The sequence below is a fragment of the Trichoplusia ni genome, chromosome 20 (genome assembly GCF_003590095.1).
Source record: "Trichoplusia ni isolate ovarian cell line Hi5 chromosome 20, tn1, whole genome shotgun sequence".
NCBI classification, from domain to species: domain Eukaryota; kingdom Metazoa; phylum Arthropoda; class Insecta; order Lepidoptera; family Noctuidae; genus Trichoplusia; species Trichoplusia ni.
The window spans coordinates 2,614,646-2,629,541 of record NC_039497.1 but is presented as its reverse complement, the minus strand read 5'-3'; the positions used below and the strand labels follow the sequence as shown (position 1 = coordinate 2,629,541).

The 14,896-nt window shown below is 38.7% G+C and overlaps 1 protein-coding gene across 1 annotated transcript; it reads left to right on the top strand.

Annotated features, from left to right (window-relative positions):
• Positions 1 to 245: 245 nt before the first annotated feature.
• LOC113503661 (ephrin type-B receptor 1-B) lies at positions 246 to 13,278 on the top strand. Its single transcript, XM_026885698.1, has one exon. The coding sequence runs from the start codon at positions 625 to 627 to the stop codon at positions 3,661 to 3,663; it is 3,039 nt and encodes a 1,012-aa protein (XP_026741499.1). The 5' UTR covers positions 246 to 624; the 3' UTR covers positions 3,664 to 13,278.
• The last annotated feature ends 1,618 nt before the right edge of the window (positions 13,279 to 14,896 follow it).

Below are 14,896 nucleotides of genomic sequence, written 5' to 3'. Positions count from 1 at the left end.
TAAGAGTTTATTAAAGCCATTTAAAATTCCGTTTCTTTTTTTGTATAATTCAGGGAAGAAATTTCATGGTATTTTAATATTTAGTAAAAATTTCGAATTTTTTCTTTTAATTTCGGTTAATATTTTACTTATTTTTATGTTGTTATAATATATTATTTCTAAAATAAATGAGAAACCGAACTTAGAAAAATGTAAACACCGTGGTCTTTGGTACTTTCTAAACTGCATTCTCGAGGTAAATTTTGCGTTTGGCAACACTCAAAACTGCTGCGCGTCCATGTCAAGTGAGTCTCATCTGTGTAATACGGGATCAATATAAGTTAAAAATGCGGAATCCTCACACAGGATAGTGTTATTTGTGTTCGTGCATCGCGTCATTCCACACCAAATAGTCGTCGCGTGCATTCGGGTCCGCGAACACGGTTACGACTTGTCGAATTCCGGAGCTCTCTGAATACATAGCAGCTAAGAGAAAATGACCGAGCCATCCTTTATCTTTGAAGTGAAGTGTTGTATGTAAAGTAAAAACTGTGCGGCGCATTATGTAGTGAGACATTTGTGACTGCTGTTAAAAGCGTGTGATCGGAGTTGTTTGGGGGATCGCGTGTTTATTATGTCGACGAGATGATGTGGTCGTTTGCGGTGGCGGCGGTGGCGGTGGTGACGGCGCTGTGCGTGCGCGGCGAGCAGGTGCTGCTGCTCGACACGACCTCCGAGGCGACGCTCGGCTGGACGCGCTTCCCGTACGGAGCGCAGGCCAGCACTCCTGGCTGGCTCGAAGAGTCCTACACGAATTTCGAGAAACAGATCAACTGGCGATCTTACGTAGTGTGCGACGTCGCGCATCATAACGTCAACAATTGGCTCTGGACGCCGTTCATCGAGCGAAGGAATGCGAATCGTATTTACATTGAGATCAAATTCACAATCAGAGATTGTTCACTGTTCCCTGGAAATGCACTGAGCTGCAAGGAGACATTCAGTTTGCTGTACTATGAGTTCGACGTTGCTACGCGCGAGCAGCCGCCCTGGGAGCCCGAGAGTTACAAGCTTGTGGGCCGTATTGCTGCAGGTGAGGGTCGATTTAATACTAACTCTGAAGTAGACATTAACACAGAAGTCAAGAGCATAGCAGTTACCAAGCGCGGTGTTTACTTCGCCTTCAGAGACCAAGGAGCTTGCATATCTATTTTGGCTGTGAAAGTTTACTACATAACATGCCCAGAAGTCACAGTCAACTTTGCTAGGTTCCCAGCGACACCAACAGGCAGAGAGGTAACTGTTATAGAGCAAGCCAATGGCACCTGTGTTGAGAATGCAGAGATAGCAGCAGGTGAGGCTCCTCCAGTTTATCTGTGCAAGGGTGATGGCAAATGGACACTGCCCAGCGGGTCCTGCAAGTGCCGTGCAGGCTTTGAGTCAGATCTTAACAACCAAGTATGTAATGAATGCCCGCCAGGTAAATTCAAATCCCACACTGGTGATGATCCATGCATAAACTGTCCTGATTATTCAGAGTCAACTGCATTTGCTGCTGCGGAATGTAAATGTGTGCCTGGTTTCTTCAGAGCCAAGAAAGACCCAAAGAATGTACCCTGTACACAACCTCCATCAGCACCAGTCAACCTCACTGTTACATTTGCTGACCAGTTTTCTATATCCCTTGCTTGGCAGCCCCCTCATAAGACTGGGGGTCGCAATGATATTACATACAGGGTGTTCTGTTCGAACTGTGGTCCCAGTGTTGAGTATAGACCGGCAGCAACAGGTTTAAATAACACTAGAGTTACCGTTATGGGCTTGGACCCAGTAACTGAATACAAGTTTCAAGTGTATGCAGAGAATGGTATCACTGAACAAACTGGTGAGGAGCCTAAGAAAGTAGAGATAACTGCTGTCACTGAAGCGTCTGTAGTGAGTGTGGTGTCGAAACTACGCGTTCTCAGTGTCGAGAGTGACAAACTATCACTGGCATGGAACCCGCCACCCATAGACTTGACAGACCCTGATGATACCATAGAAAGCTATGAGGTGAAATGCTTCCCCAAAGATAACTTGGAGAAAAATGCTAACGCCACACTAAAGATTTCAAAGGAGCCACATGTTACCATAACAGGTTTGAGAAGAGATACCGAATATGGTTTAAGAGTTAGAGCTAAGATGAAGCGAGGTTGGGGAGAGTTTAGTGGTATAGTATATGCTCGCACGGGTTCCGTGCTTGAGACTTCTTTCGTGGGTGAAGAAGAGGGTGCGCAGGTACGACTCGTCGCTGGAGTAATGGTCGCAGTTGTCGTTTTGTCTGTTGTCGCAATTATCGCAACAGTACTCTTCTTGCGTTCTCGAACCGACGATGAATGTGACAAGAAGCAGCCAAGCGACTGCAACGCGCTCAACTACCGAAATGGAGAAGTATACACGGGTCCCGAACGCCCCGCCAAGACAAGCAGCAACGCGACCACGCCACTGTTCGCTGGCACCGGCTCCAGGACTTATATTGACCCTCACACTTATGAGGACCCCAATCAGGCCGTACGAGAGTTTGCGCGTGAAATTGACGCGTCTTGCATCACAATAGAAGCGATCATAGGCGGCGGTGAATTTGGAGATGTTTGCCGAGGAAAACTCAAATTACCGGCGAGTTGTGGTCAGGAGATCGATGTGGCCATCAAAACCCTCAAACCTGGCTCAACCGAGCGAGCTAGACGCGATTTCCTAGCCGAAGCTTCAATAATGGGCCAATTCGAACATCCAAACGTCATCTTCTTGCAAGGCGTCGTCACTAAATGCAACCCCATCATGATTATCACTGAGTTCATGGAGAACGGGTCGCTGGACACATTCTTAAGAGCCAACGATGGCAAATTCCGTGTTGTACAACTAGTGGGGATGCTCCGTGGCATCGCAACCGGAATGCAGTACTTGTCTGAAATGAATTACATTCACCGCGACCTTGCCGCACGCAACGTACTTGTTAATTCACAACTTGTGTGCAAGATTGCCGATTTCGGATTGTCGCGAGAGATAGAATCAACGGCAGATGGTGCGTATACGACGCGCGGTGGCAAAATACCCGTGCGGTGGACCGCACCTGAGGCTATTGCCTTCAGGAAGTTCACGTCAGCCAGCGATGTCTGGTCCATGGGCATTGTATGCTGGGAGGTCATGAGTTTTGGAGAGCGACCGTACTGGAACTGGAGTAACCAAGACGTTATCAAGTCTATCGAGAAAGGATACCGGCTACCGGCCCCGATGGACTGCCCTGAGGCAGTCTACCAGTTGATGCTCGACTGTTGGCAAAAAGAGCGCACGCACCGTCCCACATTCGCAAGCATTGTGAAAACGCTAGACAAACTCATCCGCTGTCCCGACACACTGAGGAAGATAGCACAGAACCGCTCGGCCGACCCCTTGGCCGGCGACACTCCCGACCTGATCCAGTTCTCCTCAGTCGAGGAGTGGCTGGAGTGCATCAAGATGTCGCGCTACATCGAGAAGTTCCGCGCGGCCGGCATCATCGATATGGACGCCGTGGTGGACCTGACGGTGCACCAGCTGGCCTCGCTCGGCGTCACGCTCGTCGGCCACCAGAAGAAGATCATGAACAGCGTGCAGAGCATGCGCGCCCAGATCCGCGGCAGTGGCCCCTACGGCTTTCTTGTGTAAAGTGACCTCCGCCAGTGGACTTGATCTCGTGCAGACATGCGACAGTGATCTTAACAAAAATAATGCATTTTGTATATTTTTCTAAAAAAACTGCCATAGAGTTTAGACATAGGGGTAAAAGAGAACTTCTTTTTTCATAGTGACATTAAGGAAGTTGGTCTATAACATTGTGCTGTTTATATTTTTCTTATTTTGAGTATGTTTTATTGTACTGTTGTATTTGTTTAGTGGTGAAGCTTGAGTGACAGCTACAGACTTGCCGGCCTAATTTCGAGACAGTTCAGACCCTCTTGTGAAAGCTTTATGATTACCGAACGAGTAACAAATTACTGTACAACGAATAACAGAGAGTTTTCATTTTATTTTGATAGTCAAAATTTATCCCACTCACCTGGGTTCATTATAATAGAGATGAGAAATTTATTTAAATGGTATATTATAAATTATTATGGTGATAATGTTATTTTTAGTTAATTTCTAGCCAGTGTAACATACATGAGAACATTGATTATGTAGACTGACATATGTTTATATTATTTTTATTAATATTTTTGTACTTATAAACTTTGATACATTCTCTTTACGCTTTTGAAGCTTATTCCATAAGTTTCATTTATACAAATACATTATAATAGCAATGAGTACACAATTATGAATGGTAAAGAGTATGATGGTTTTTGTAAAGATGGTATATTTAAATTGTAGTTAGCCAATTTTTCTGTAATCATTGTGAAGTATATTTATATGTATGTTCTTGAGATTTTAATTCAAAATTGTATGTAAATGTGCTTAAGGTTGTCTCAAATACGATAGGGTTGCCATTGGTGTTGTCTCATCCCTGCAGGTAATAAAGTTATCACTGATTGACATGACTATCCAAAAGAAACTTCATCTCTCTTTGTCAGCACCCTCACTTGAGTGAATGGTATTTTTCATCAATGTTGATCCTATCGTGGAAAACTCCTAGCTTGTCACTGTATATGCTTAACCTCAGATATTGTGATGGAACTGAAGTACTTAAATAATTTATAGATTGCCACAAACTTGCGTTTAAGTTGATAATATTTACTCCCATTCTTACATCGCGTGTATATAAGGCTGAATAATTAATTTAGTGTTAAATTGCTTTAATGTGTAACTCGAAATTGTTATATATATTTTATGATTTTTATATTATTTTTGTGATTTTCAGTTTGGTGAGGGTAGTGCATCGATTTCTTGTAACAACATTTTAACACTTTTGAAAGACTGATTATACAAATCATTGCTATCAAAACTAAGGCAGCTTTATATCATTACCATTTGTAATATAACATACTTTACATTCACTAACGTATTTGTGTAACTAAGTCCCACTCTTTGAAATGCTGATCAATTTCTTATCAACTTATCATGACTTGTTTGACTAAAAAACTAAAATTCAACTTGTGATTGCTTGATCAGCCTTCAGATTCAGTCATTGTAGATGAAGTCATGAAGTTTGATGCCATCTGGTGTCAAGTGTTGTGTGAGAGGTCGGTGTCGTGCTCCCGAACCGATTCTGCCTGTAAATGTAAACAATGCTAGTATTAATTTTTCGTTTATTAAACGATCAACGATCTGTACGTAATTGTACGTTTTCAAAATGCCAATATAGTCTTAAGTGCTTCGCTTATCAGCTTGTGATGTCCTAAAGCGAATGTATACTTACGTGTTAGCTACGCGACGGACGCTCATGCGATGTACGCGGTATACGCGGTGTTCGCGCCCTCCACTCTCTACCACGAACAATACAGTGATTTCGTATTTAAGTTTTATATGATTGTTTATTCGTAATTTAAGATGTTAAGTTCATATTTTTATACAAACGTAATGTTATTATGGTGATAGCAGTTTATTTGTGGTCAATTCTCATTCATATGGTCATCAAAATTTGCTCAATAATTCATTTCATCCACATTTGGAGGTATATAGACAAAGTTTCTTAGGTATTTTGTATGCTCTCCATGTAATAATAACATTATAATATCGCGCTTTCTAAGTAGAGAGCATTATTCTTGCCGATTTAAAAGTGAGATGCCAATACACAGTGTGTTACGCTGTGTCGCTCCCGCAACAAGTCCTCATACAGGCAGTAGTGTGTACCAGTTTTGCATTAGACACCTTTCAATAACTTGTGATTTTTGCGCATTGGCTGAATGCATTTTTATTTTTATGCCTGTGTTTTTGCTACAGCGATTTGCGAGCAGGTTTTTATGTTGTAAAAAAGTTAATTACGATTTATAAGTTTATGATACGACGTGTTTTAGCGAAGCTCGCTCATGTTTTAAGTATCGCTTCTGTGCATTGATTTATATTGATTATTCTCAAAGCAAGCAAAAGTCTAGTAAAGAGATACTGTTCTTATAAACCCAGTGTAAAATTTTGAATATTAACTGTTTTTCTTAATCGTTAATTAATTTAAAATATGACACATCTATTGAAACACATCTTGCTATAAATAACATTAAATTATCAATTAATTTCGTCGACAAGTAATCGTCGTTAAATTCCATCTCGTTTCGCGATTCTTTGTTGTTACAATAATGAGTTCAGAACGCACCGGGCTCGGGAGCCGGCCGCATTACGTATGCAAATGATTTCGGACTTAACTTTAATAACATATTTTTTTAAAACAAAAATGCTTGGATGATGTCAGGTAGGACCTGTTCTTGCGTCGCGTGTGTGTGTTTCTTACTCGGACCATTCGTCTTGTATTCTCACTTTGCTCTCTATCTATTTATACTAGTTTCGTTATCTTGCTTTCTTTGTTTTGATGACGTAATCCCTTTAACCTGAATACCAATGGTTGTGAATATTTAAATGATATGCCGTTACGCGTCCGGTGACGTCACTCGCCGTGATCTCGCCGAGACGCGGATGATCGATGCGTGACGTAGCGTGCGAATTCCGAAATGTCTAGGTAATGACTCGAATACACCTTTGTAACATTAATATACAACCTTTTTTGGCAAAGATCTTGGCCATTTTCGAATATGACTTTTTTGTATATCCGTAAATAACTTTCTCCAAGGAATATACTCCATTAAAACAAACAGCTAATCACTATTTTAGAAGCATTGAGTTTTTGAAGTAACGACTGTTATTTTTTCTTGCAAAAGTTTATTTTAAATCTGATCGGGCTCTTTTAAAATACGTTCTTTATTTGGAAGTTGACGACCGACGCAGCGCTTACCTGTACATTTTATTGCCTCGTTTGTTTTGACTTAAAACAACAAAACATCGACGTCACGGCAGAAAAACTTGAATATCTATTGTTTTGATACAACTACAACCCGATAGAAGTATTCATGGACTAAAAACGACGTAACTAAAACAAATATCCAATATCAAAATACTAGACTTGATGAGATCTCAATAAAATTGTAAGTGAGTTGAAGCAAAATAGTTTTAAATGCAAATATTGACACTGATAATTGGGTATCACTTGAAATTGGCACCGGGTTAATCTTTACAATCGTTAGTCGTGTCACGCTTTCGCTGCCTTTTAACGTCGAATCGGTTTTCGCGAATTGTTTTTTATCACACAACTGTATAAGTTGTTGACAGTCATTTAAAAGGCGGAGTATTCTTTTAATCTTTTCAACGGGAAATCGCACTTTAGCTGACAGATAATTAGGGCGATGGGCAAAATAATATTCGCTCATTTTGAAGACGTAAAGTTTGTGTAATTGAGGCACTAATGCACTGTGTTCCAATCGTACTGCCTATACACATAACTGTAATATAATAATTACAAAAGAAACATAAACCTATTACCGCAAACGAATTCGTTCCACTCGCCAACGTTTTACAGTTCGATGACGTATGCCGCGATACTGCGATAATCAATTGTTTTGCATTTGAAATTATATTGATTAAATGATTACGCGCATTTAATACACTCTAATCATTCCATTGACGGCTGCAAGTTTTGTTACACTAATGATTTTTGTTATATGGTTTCGTAAATCGAATTGACGTACGCGATAAGAATTTCATGGTAATATATTATGAACTAAAACCTCTTTGTACTTCCATAACGTTAGTTTCTCCCCTTTGTACGCCCGTAAGTCTTGATGGGAATCGCAAATTAAATCACTTAGTCTCGGAAAACAAGCTCCCCTTACAAACATTTTTAATAAATAGCCTTCTTAAATTCCCCGACGAACAGCACTCGTCGACTGCAAGGTGAAATACATCAGGTATCTCGAAATCTAACACTTGGAACTCACGTCTAAAGGTTTTTATTTAATTAGAGCTACTCGGGATCGCTTTACTATAAAAATCTTGAAACGAAAACACCGTCTGTCTGGCGCTTCATCGCTCATTACATCCTTTCAAGATGTATTGCGTATTCTTTTAGAGCACAAAGGGAGGTTATTTGAATGGTCCCGATTGAACCCGCGACCTCGGCAACTACGCTCGATGCATTTAAAAAAGCGAAGCGAAAATAATATCCAGCGAAAATTGTTTAATTTCTGACAGGCTAATTTGCTTAACGATATTGCATTTTTCATATCGATACGTTTTAATTATCGTCGAGTACGTCCCAAATTAAAAATCGATAAAACATCGAGTAGGTATATTAAAATTTGTTTCCCAATTAATAGTGGACGATGAGTTATTGGAAAATATTTAATCAAATAACTTGCAATATTGAAATCGTTTCGAGTGTATCCCATATTGCAGTGAGCTCTTGTTCCATTAAGTTTATCCTATATGATTGCTTGTTCAATTTCATTTGTCCCTGTAACAACAGTTGTCCCGCAAGCCTCTTTGCCGACAATATTGCAGGCCTGTCCAATTTACGTCACGTACAAGGACCTTTTAAACTCTGTTCCTATTTTCATTTGTTTTAGCTTCGATACCGTGACAAAAGAGGATTTCTCGTTTTCTATTAAGTCGGCTGTCACACAAGTCGCGGCCAGCATCCGTGGGTTTACTTGTATTTCGTTTTAGACTTCTGTTTGTCTCGCTAGTCTGGTGTTAGGTTTGATCGCCATTTATAGACGATTTCTCATGTGGCTTAGGTTGTGAGCGAAGTGGGACAGTTTACAAACAGCTCATGTTCGGAGCAGCTATCGTTTTGTTTTAGATATTTTTAAGTAAGGCAGCTCTTTAAGTGATAATGCATGTTTTATCAAACCAGTTTAGGCTACGAGTGTTGTGCACTGTGCAGCTAAATCCTAGTGTTAATTAAATTTTTGTATTCACCCCGGACGGGTGTCGATTCAATTCTCTAAACTTTTTCAGTTTCACCCGCGTCGGTACTTTTTAAACGGTTCTCCCGTTTTGTGATATACACTTGACAGCTTCGTAATAGACTACGAGAGAACGAAACAAATAGTTCGGCAAACGAAACACGGCCACAAACTCGTTTTTTAAAATCCTCTTTTTTGAGTTTTCATATGAATATAATATCGTTTGAATGGATGCGAGGTCTCCGGCGACAATGGACCGTAGATGCGTTGATTGCCAATCTAGATCCGCGGTATTATGCTCTCACGTGCAGGCGCCCGAGCGCGCGCTGTTAACAACGCTGCCAATCAAACGATGCCGCACCCTGTGTAACATAATTGCTGTCAACGTGTGCTTATGATAGCCGGGTTTTCTATCGCGGTATCTTGGCTGAATCGCTTGCCATTTCCCGCTCGTATTTTTTAACATCTATTCTGGTCTTGGATCTGTATAACTTTTTTGAACCCTGACTGGGTTTTTGGATTTTGGACACTTCATTCCAATATTTTACAATGTCGTCCTATTTTGAAATATAATCGGGTACGTTTAAGCCACAATATACTTAGATTAGACTTAGAACACCTGTACAATATAAAACCCTGCTCTTAAATGTTGTATTATTATGAATTATTTTGTTTAAACAATAAGCATTCAGCCTATATGCAATTCCTGTTGTCATTTATGTACAACCAATTGATTATGAGATGCGACGCCATTGTTCAAGCTGTGTTGCCCGATTTCAAAATGCTTTAATAACATAATGTGCATCTTTCAAATCGAAATAACAGTTTCGGTAATTTTGTATTAAGCCGTTATCTCTATGTCACTTGTATGTACCTAAACGACATTAATGCCAATATCAATTTTGTTTTTAGTACATATATACACTAAATGAAACTAATATTGTAAATTGTCGCAAACGTTCAATAGTATTTTACAAACAATTGTCATTTGCGATGTCGATCTAAAAAGTTTTCAATTTTCCAAACCTTTTTGAAGACCCCAATTATACAGTTTCTTTTATTGCATAAATGTATTATTCAGTGTTGTACTTATGTAGAGACGTTTATAATATATATCGACATTATTGATAAACAAGTCGGATTATTGATTTCCATTGTATGTAGTATGTCTTCCAGATGTTTATTTTGACGATGTTCGACAGATTTTGACAATTTATACACGTGTTTATTTAAAGCTATCGACATACTTTTAAATACAGTAATAGATGTCTTATTTCGTCTAGTATATAGTCTAGTTCTCTCTGAATGTAATGTTTGTCAATCGTAAATTACGTGAGAAAATAATTTTGATGTAATTTGCGATGGATCAAAATAAATTAGTCCACTCAATGTACTTACTCCCGAATATTGAAACGTGATTTAGCATTAGGATATGTTTTAATGTCTATCTTTCTCATTTACCCACTTTGAAAAGACAAGGACAGGACGAGACTCACTCTCGTTTCAATATACGGCCATTACAATATAAAAACAGATGTTCATTCCGGTGATAGTCTTAGATAAGACATGAAACAAAACTATAAGCAATATTATAATAACCTCGCGACCTTTTACTAAAAATAATTGGTCTTCACCCGCCATTTAGACGTAATGTTAACCCCAGCAGTGGAGATAACGTGGCCATCCCACTCCCGGTGTTCGTGCTCTAATCTCTTGCCGAACGTTAATAGCCACCGAGGCGATCGAACTTATTTGTATCAAACATTTCGTGTGGAGTCTGCAAAATGAGACAAAATATTAAGTTTCATAAATTTTTCTCCCCTTCAAAACAGCCGCGTAAACGAACACGCAAGTTTGAATAAAACCAAAAACATGTTTGAACGACTCGTAATATTTGATTTAGTATTGTCTATACGATATGGTACCGATAGTGACGTAGTGCCACTAGGTTACATAAGTCCGGTGTCTCGGTTTCCACCACGTTGTATTCCCGCGTTTCTGTGATGTTTCGTATTTATCGTAGACGTACTTAGGGACGCCTTTATGCCACGGATCACACAAATTCATAATAAATACATACTAATATTATACCATTATATAGAAATTTTATATCTAAATATATTTACATTCATGAATTTTTGGAATTATTTAATCATATACATAACATATATTCCGATATTTTTCATGGCAATTTTTGATATACACAGTGATGCTGGCGTTATTCTTTGCCTACCGTAGTAATAATTAGCAATAATTAATATAAAATAGCGAGAATTTCAAAAATTCATGAATACTTACAATTTAGTGCGTCGGGATCGTCCCCGCCGCCGGCACACATAGGACACCTAGTTTTTATACTTGCAAGTGAGGTATTTACGTGGGAAGTAGCTGTCTGTAGGCCTGTCCGGCGGCGGCGACGACCTCGCCGCGTCTTCATAACACCAAACCCATTTTCAATAGTTATAATCTATTAAATAAACATTTATTTACTATACTTAAAGAATTAGCTAGTTTAAATGAGAATATTATAAGTAGACGCCGTTGTTGCGGTGCCTGATACATCACGAAACGCAAACACCGAAAGAGGGGCTTTTTATTTGAAATAATTTCCATTTTTGTTTATTCTTGTAACTTAAAAAATCTTGTAAATATATGCACCATGAAAATTTAAGGTCGAGTAAATCGTTTTTTTCTTAAAGCAAATTTTAATTAACTATTAAAATAATTTAACAAAATTGTATGCAATAGTTTAACGGCCTCAATTGCGTAGCATCAGACACCGACACAGCGATCTCTAAAATAAGTGTTTTGATACTTTGGACAACCAATCGAAAACAAATTAAGTCCAATATTTGAGAGTTGAGTAGTCTAACAAACATTTTTTAATCACAACGAATAATACAAATGATGGATAAAACTGCGATCCAACGACACTCGGTACAATTTTCTCCACCACATGTATTATACAAAATGAACCTAATTGTTTACGTAATAAGATGTATATTGTACCCTATAAACTGTATTCGTTAAAGCAATAAGTATGCCTCGATTAGACAGTGATGTCGGACAGGTTGAAGCCGCCATCTTGGATCGTGTTCTGTCACAAAATGTGTTCTCTTATTGGTTTGCGCTTTGATTTGTATTCAATCATTGTGATTACTCGGAAGCCTCATTAAACTGCCGTCGCGTATGTTTATATAAAAATTTCAAAGTACTCGAAGAGAATTTACGTTTATTCGATCACCAAGATACGGTTACGGCTGTCGTATTCCGGATTAAATCTCGCGCGCGAACTGTCGCGAACCCGGTTTAAAAGCGCGTTTCAGGTAAAATTGCATTGTCCGTTCTTGGCGTGTCTTATTTTAAATTATTAGATTTTGCATCCTCACAAATGCAATAGTGGCTCGGTCTGTCGCGTCAGAATTCACTTCGGTGCCGCGGAGGCTGACAGATTTTAAATTGAACGTGAATTACCGATAGTGGGTTTGTGTGTTACCACTACCTGCCGGAGCTTCCATTTTAAATCGGTTCGCCGGAAATTTTAGATCTCGAAAAGATTTTACATTGCCTTTCCTGAAACTGAAGTGACAAATAACAGAAGAGACTAATCGAAGTGTTATCGATTTGGCTATCTTTGGGCCTAGACAGATCTAATGAAAAGCGCCGATACCGAAAATAAAACGGCAATTGAAATCGTGGCTAATTAATTCTGCATATCATGACATAGAGATCTGACATCATCGGCTATCGACGAACCAATAATTGCTCTCTATAATGAAACCGATTACACCTGTCGACATTGACAAATAAGTCTCTCATGTCTACCGAATGGATTAATAGGAAGGTTAATGAGGTTTTCGAACAAATACCCGACAAGTAAATTGCATTATCAGAACATTTGAGTTGCGCAATCGAACAGAATATTGAACCGGCGGTCGCTCGCTCGCGGTCTAACTACTGCAGTTAACATCGTAATCAACGCGCAAATCATAAGAATGGTTCTCAGATATGTGATACGCTGTTAAGCCATAACCTTATACAATTAATTAGTTTTAATGCTTACGCAGATCAAATTAGGAATAATTTTTATCTGAAGCAATTGGAATAGGAACCGTAGTAACACCAATCATAGCCTATATAATGTTAACATAGAGTGATGTTAGTTTTTATTTATAAGTATTCTTTTTGATATAGATAGTGCGGGCGCGCGGGTCGCGGGGTGCCGTGGTTCGCTCCCGGCTCGAGAATATTTTGACGGCCGCGCGCCCGCAACCTTTACAGAGATAGTATAAATTAGCGCGGTTTTAAATCTTTACTAAGAATCAGTATAGGTAAAAGAAACAATGAAAGTATAAGCTTGGCTATAATTTATGTAATAAACTATTGATATTTACGATGTGTTGTTATTTATTGATCCCAGTGTTCATCCTGATACCCCTAGTTTGTAATGTTCACATCAACAAGTCACAATATATACACACAATTGGACAGAAAAGCTTGATTTATTAACTCTCAAATTAAGGTCAGTATTTCAATTACATTTTACTAAATTGCCACAATTAACGTAACACACACATATCCTCCTTTGGTTAAGTACTATCGACAAAACTGATTATGATCATCATTAGTGTGTTTCTCAGAGTCGTTCAGATACAATAAGTTTGTACGGTAAGGGCCGATTTTTCAATCATCAGATAAATTTTATCCGAAGAATAAATATGGCCGTTTGACATATTTTCTATACAAAAGCTGTCAAAACGTCGAACATATTCGTCGAATAAAAGTTATCTGGCGATTGAAAAATCGGCCCTAAGAAACATACCTACATAGTTACTTACCATTCAATTACAGAATTAGAAATTATCTCTTGCAGCGAAGCACATGGAAATTCGTGTTTAAGATTTGCCAAATTCCAAATTAGCTCGTAAAACATATTCGAAAAAGTCCTGATTATGATTCTGATACGACAAATAAATTTGAGTACGAATTATTAAAAATAAATACTGCTGTTCATCTAAAATATAATCTGCTACAGTGATCATAAAGTTTGAAATTGTATAGAACTCGTGTTAAAAAGGGAAAACTTGGTTGTTTCCACGGTTTCTGACGATTTGTCAAGGTGGGTTGATAGTGCCTACTTAACTAACACACTTATTATTTACTTATTAGGTAATAATAATGAACAATCCTTATCTATTCGTCATCTCTTGCCTTAACTAGAAATTACACTAAGAAACTCACCAGGCAACATCCGATAAGACAAAAGATGATCAATTCTTGAGAAAAAAGAAGCTTCGATGCCTCAACACTTCAAAAGTTAACTAGTATATGTTCAAGTAGCTGATGTGAAAGAAAAACACAGAAACTAGCATCAAGTATTTAGTGACTGGCAAATGCTTTTCCCGTGTTATGATAGAAGCTGCATTTCGTCAGTAGTGCTAGCGCAGCAGGCACTTACAGAAAGGAACTTATTCTCTACAGATATTTCATACAAGGTGTCCACATCGGCTGGTCAACTTACGGTAAGTTTGTTTGCCAAGACAAATGTCCTAGGTTCAGTTTCCGACTCCAATGTGTTTCTTAGATCCATACCTATCCATAGAGAGGAAACCAGTTAACCTGAGAATTTTTAACGGATTGTAGACACCTCTGAAGCATAAAGACTGCTTAAAACTATAGTCACCAAGTTGTAGGTATATCATCTGTACGAAAAAACTTGATACATGAGAACAAATACTATTTTGAAGTCATTAGACAACAGGTAGGTACCTACTTAAGTTCCTCATTAAGTCCATTGCCTTTACAGTAAATGTGTGGGATACACAATAGAAAAACACGACTATTAGTTAAACTCTTTGGTGTACGAAAAGAAGTCATTCTTCCAACACTCATATTGCAACTAAAATATTAATGGTAGACACGTAAAATATTATGAGACGTTTAGGTACAGGCTTTCCCATTTCTTCGCAATGAGTCATAGTATGAGTAACGCAAGGGGTCCAGGTGTTATT

What these genes read in the sequence shown, in the direction of transcription:
- LOC113503661 (XM_026885698.1), top strand. Translation starts at nt 625, where the DNA reads ATGATGTGGTCGTTTGCGGTGGCGGCGGTGGCGGTGGTGACGGCGCTG.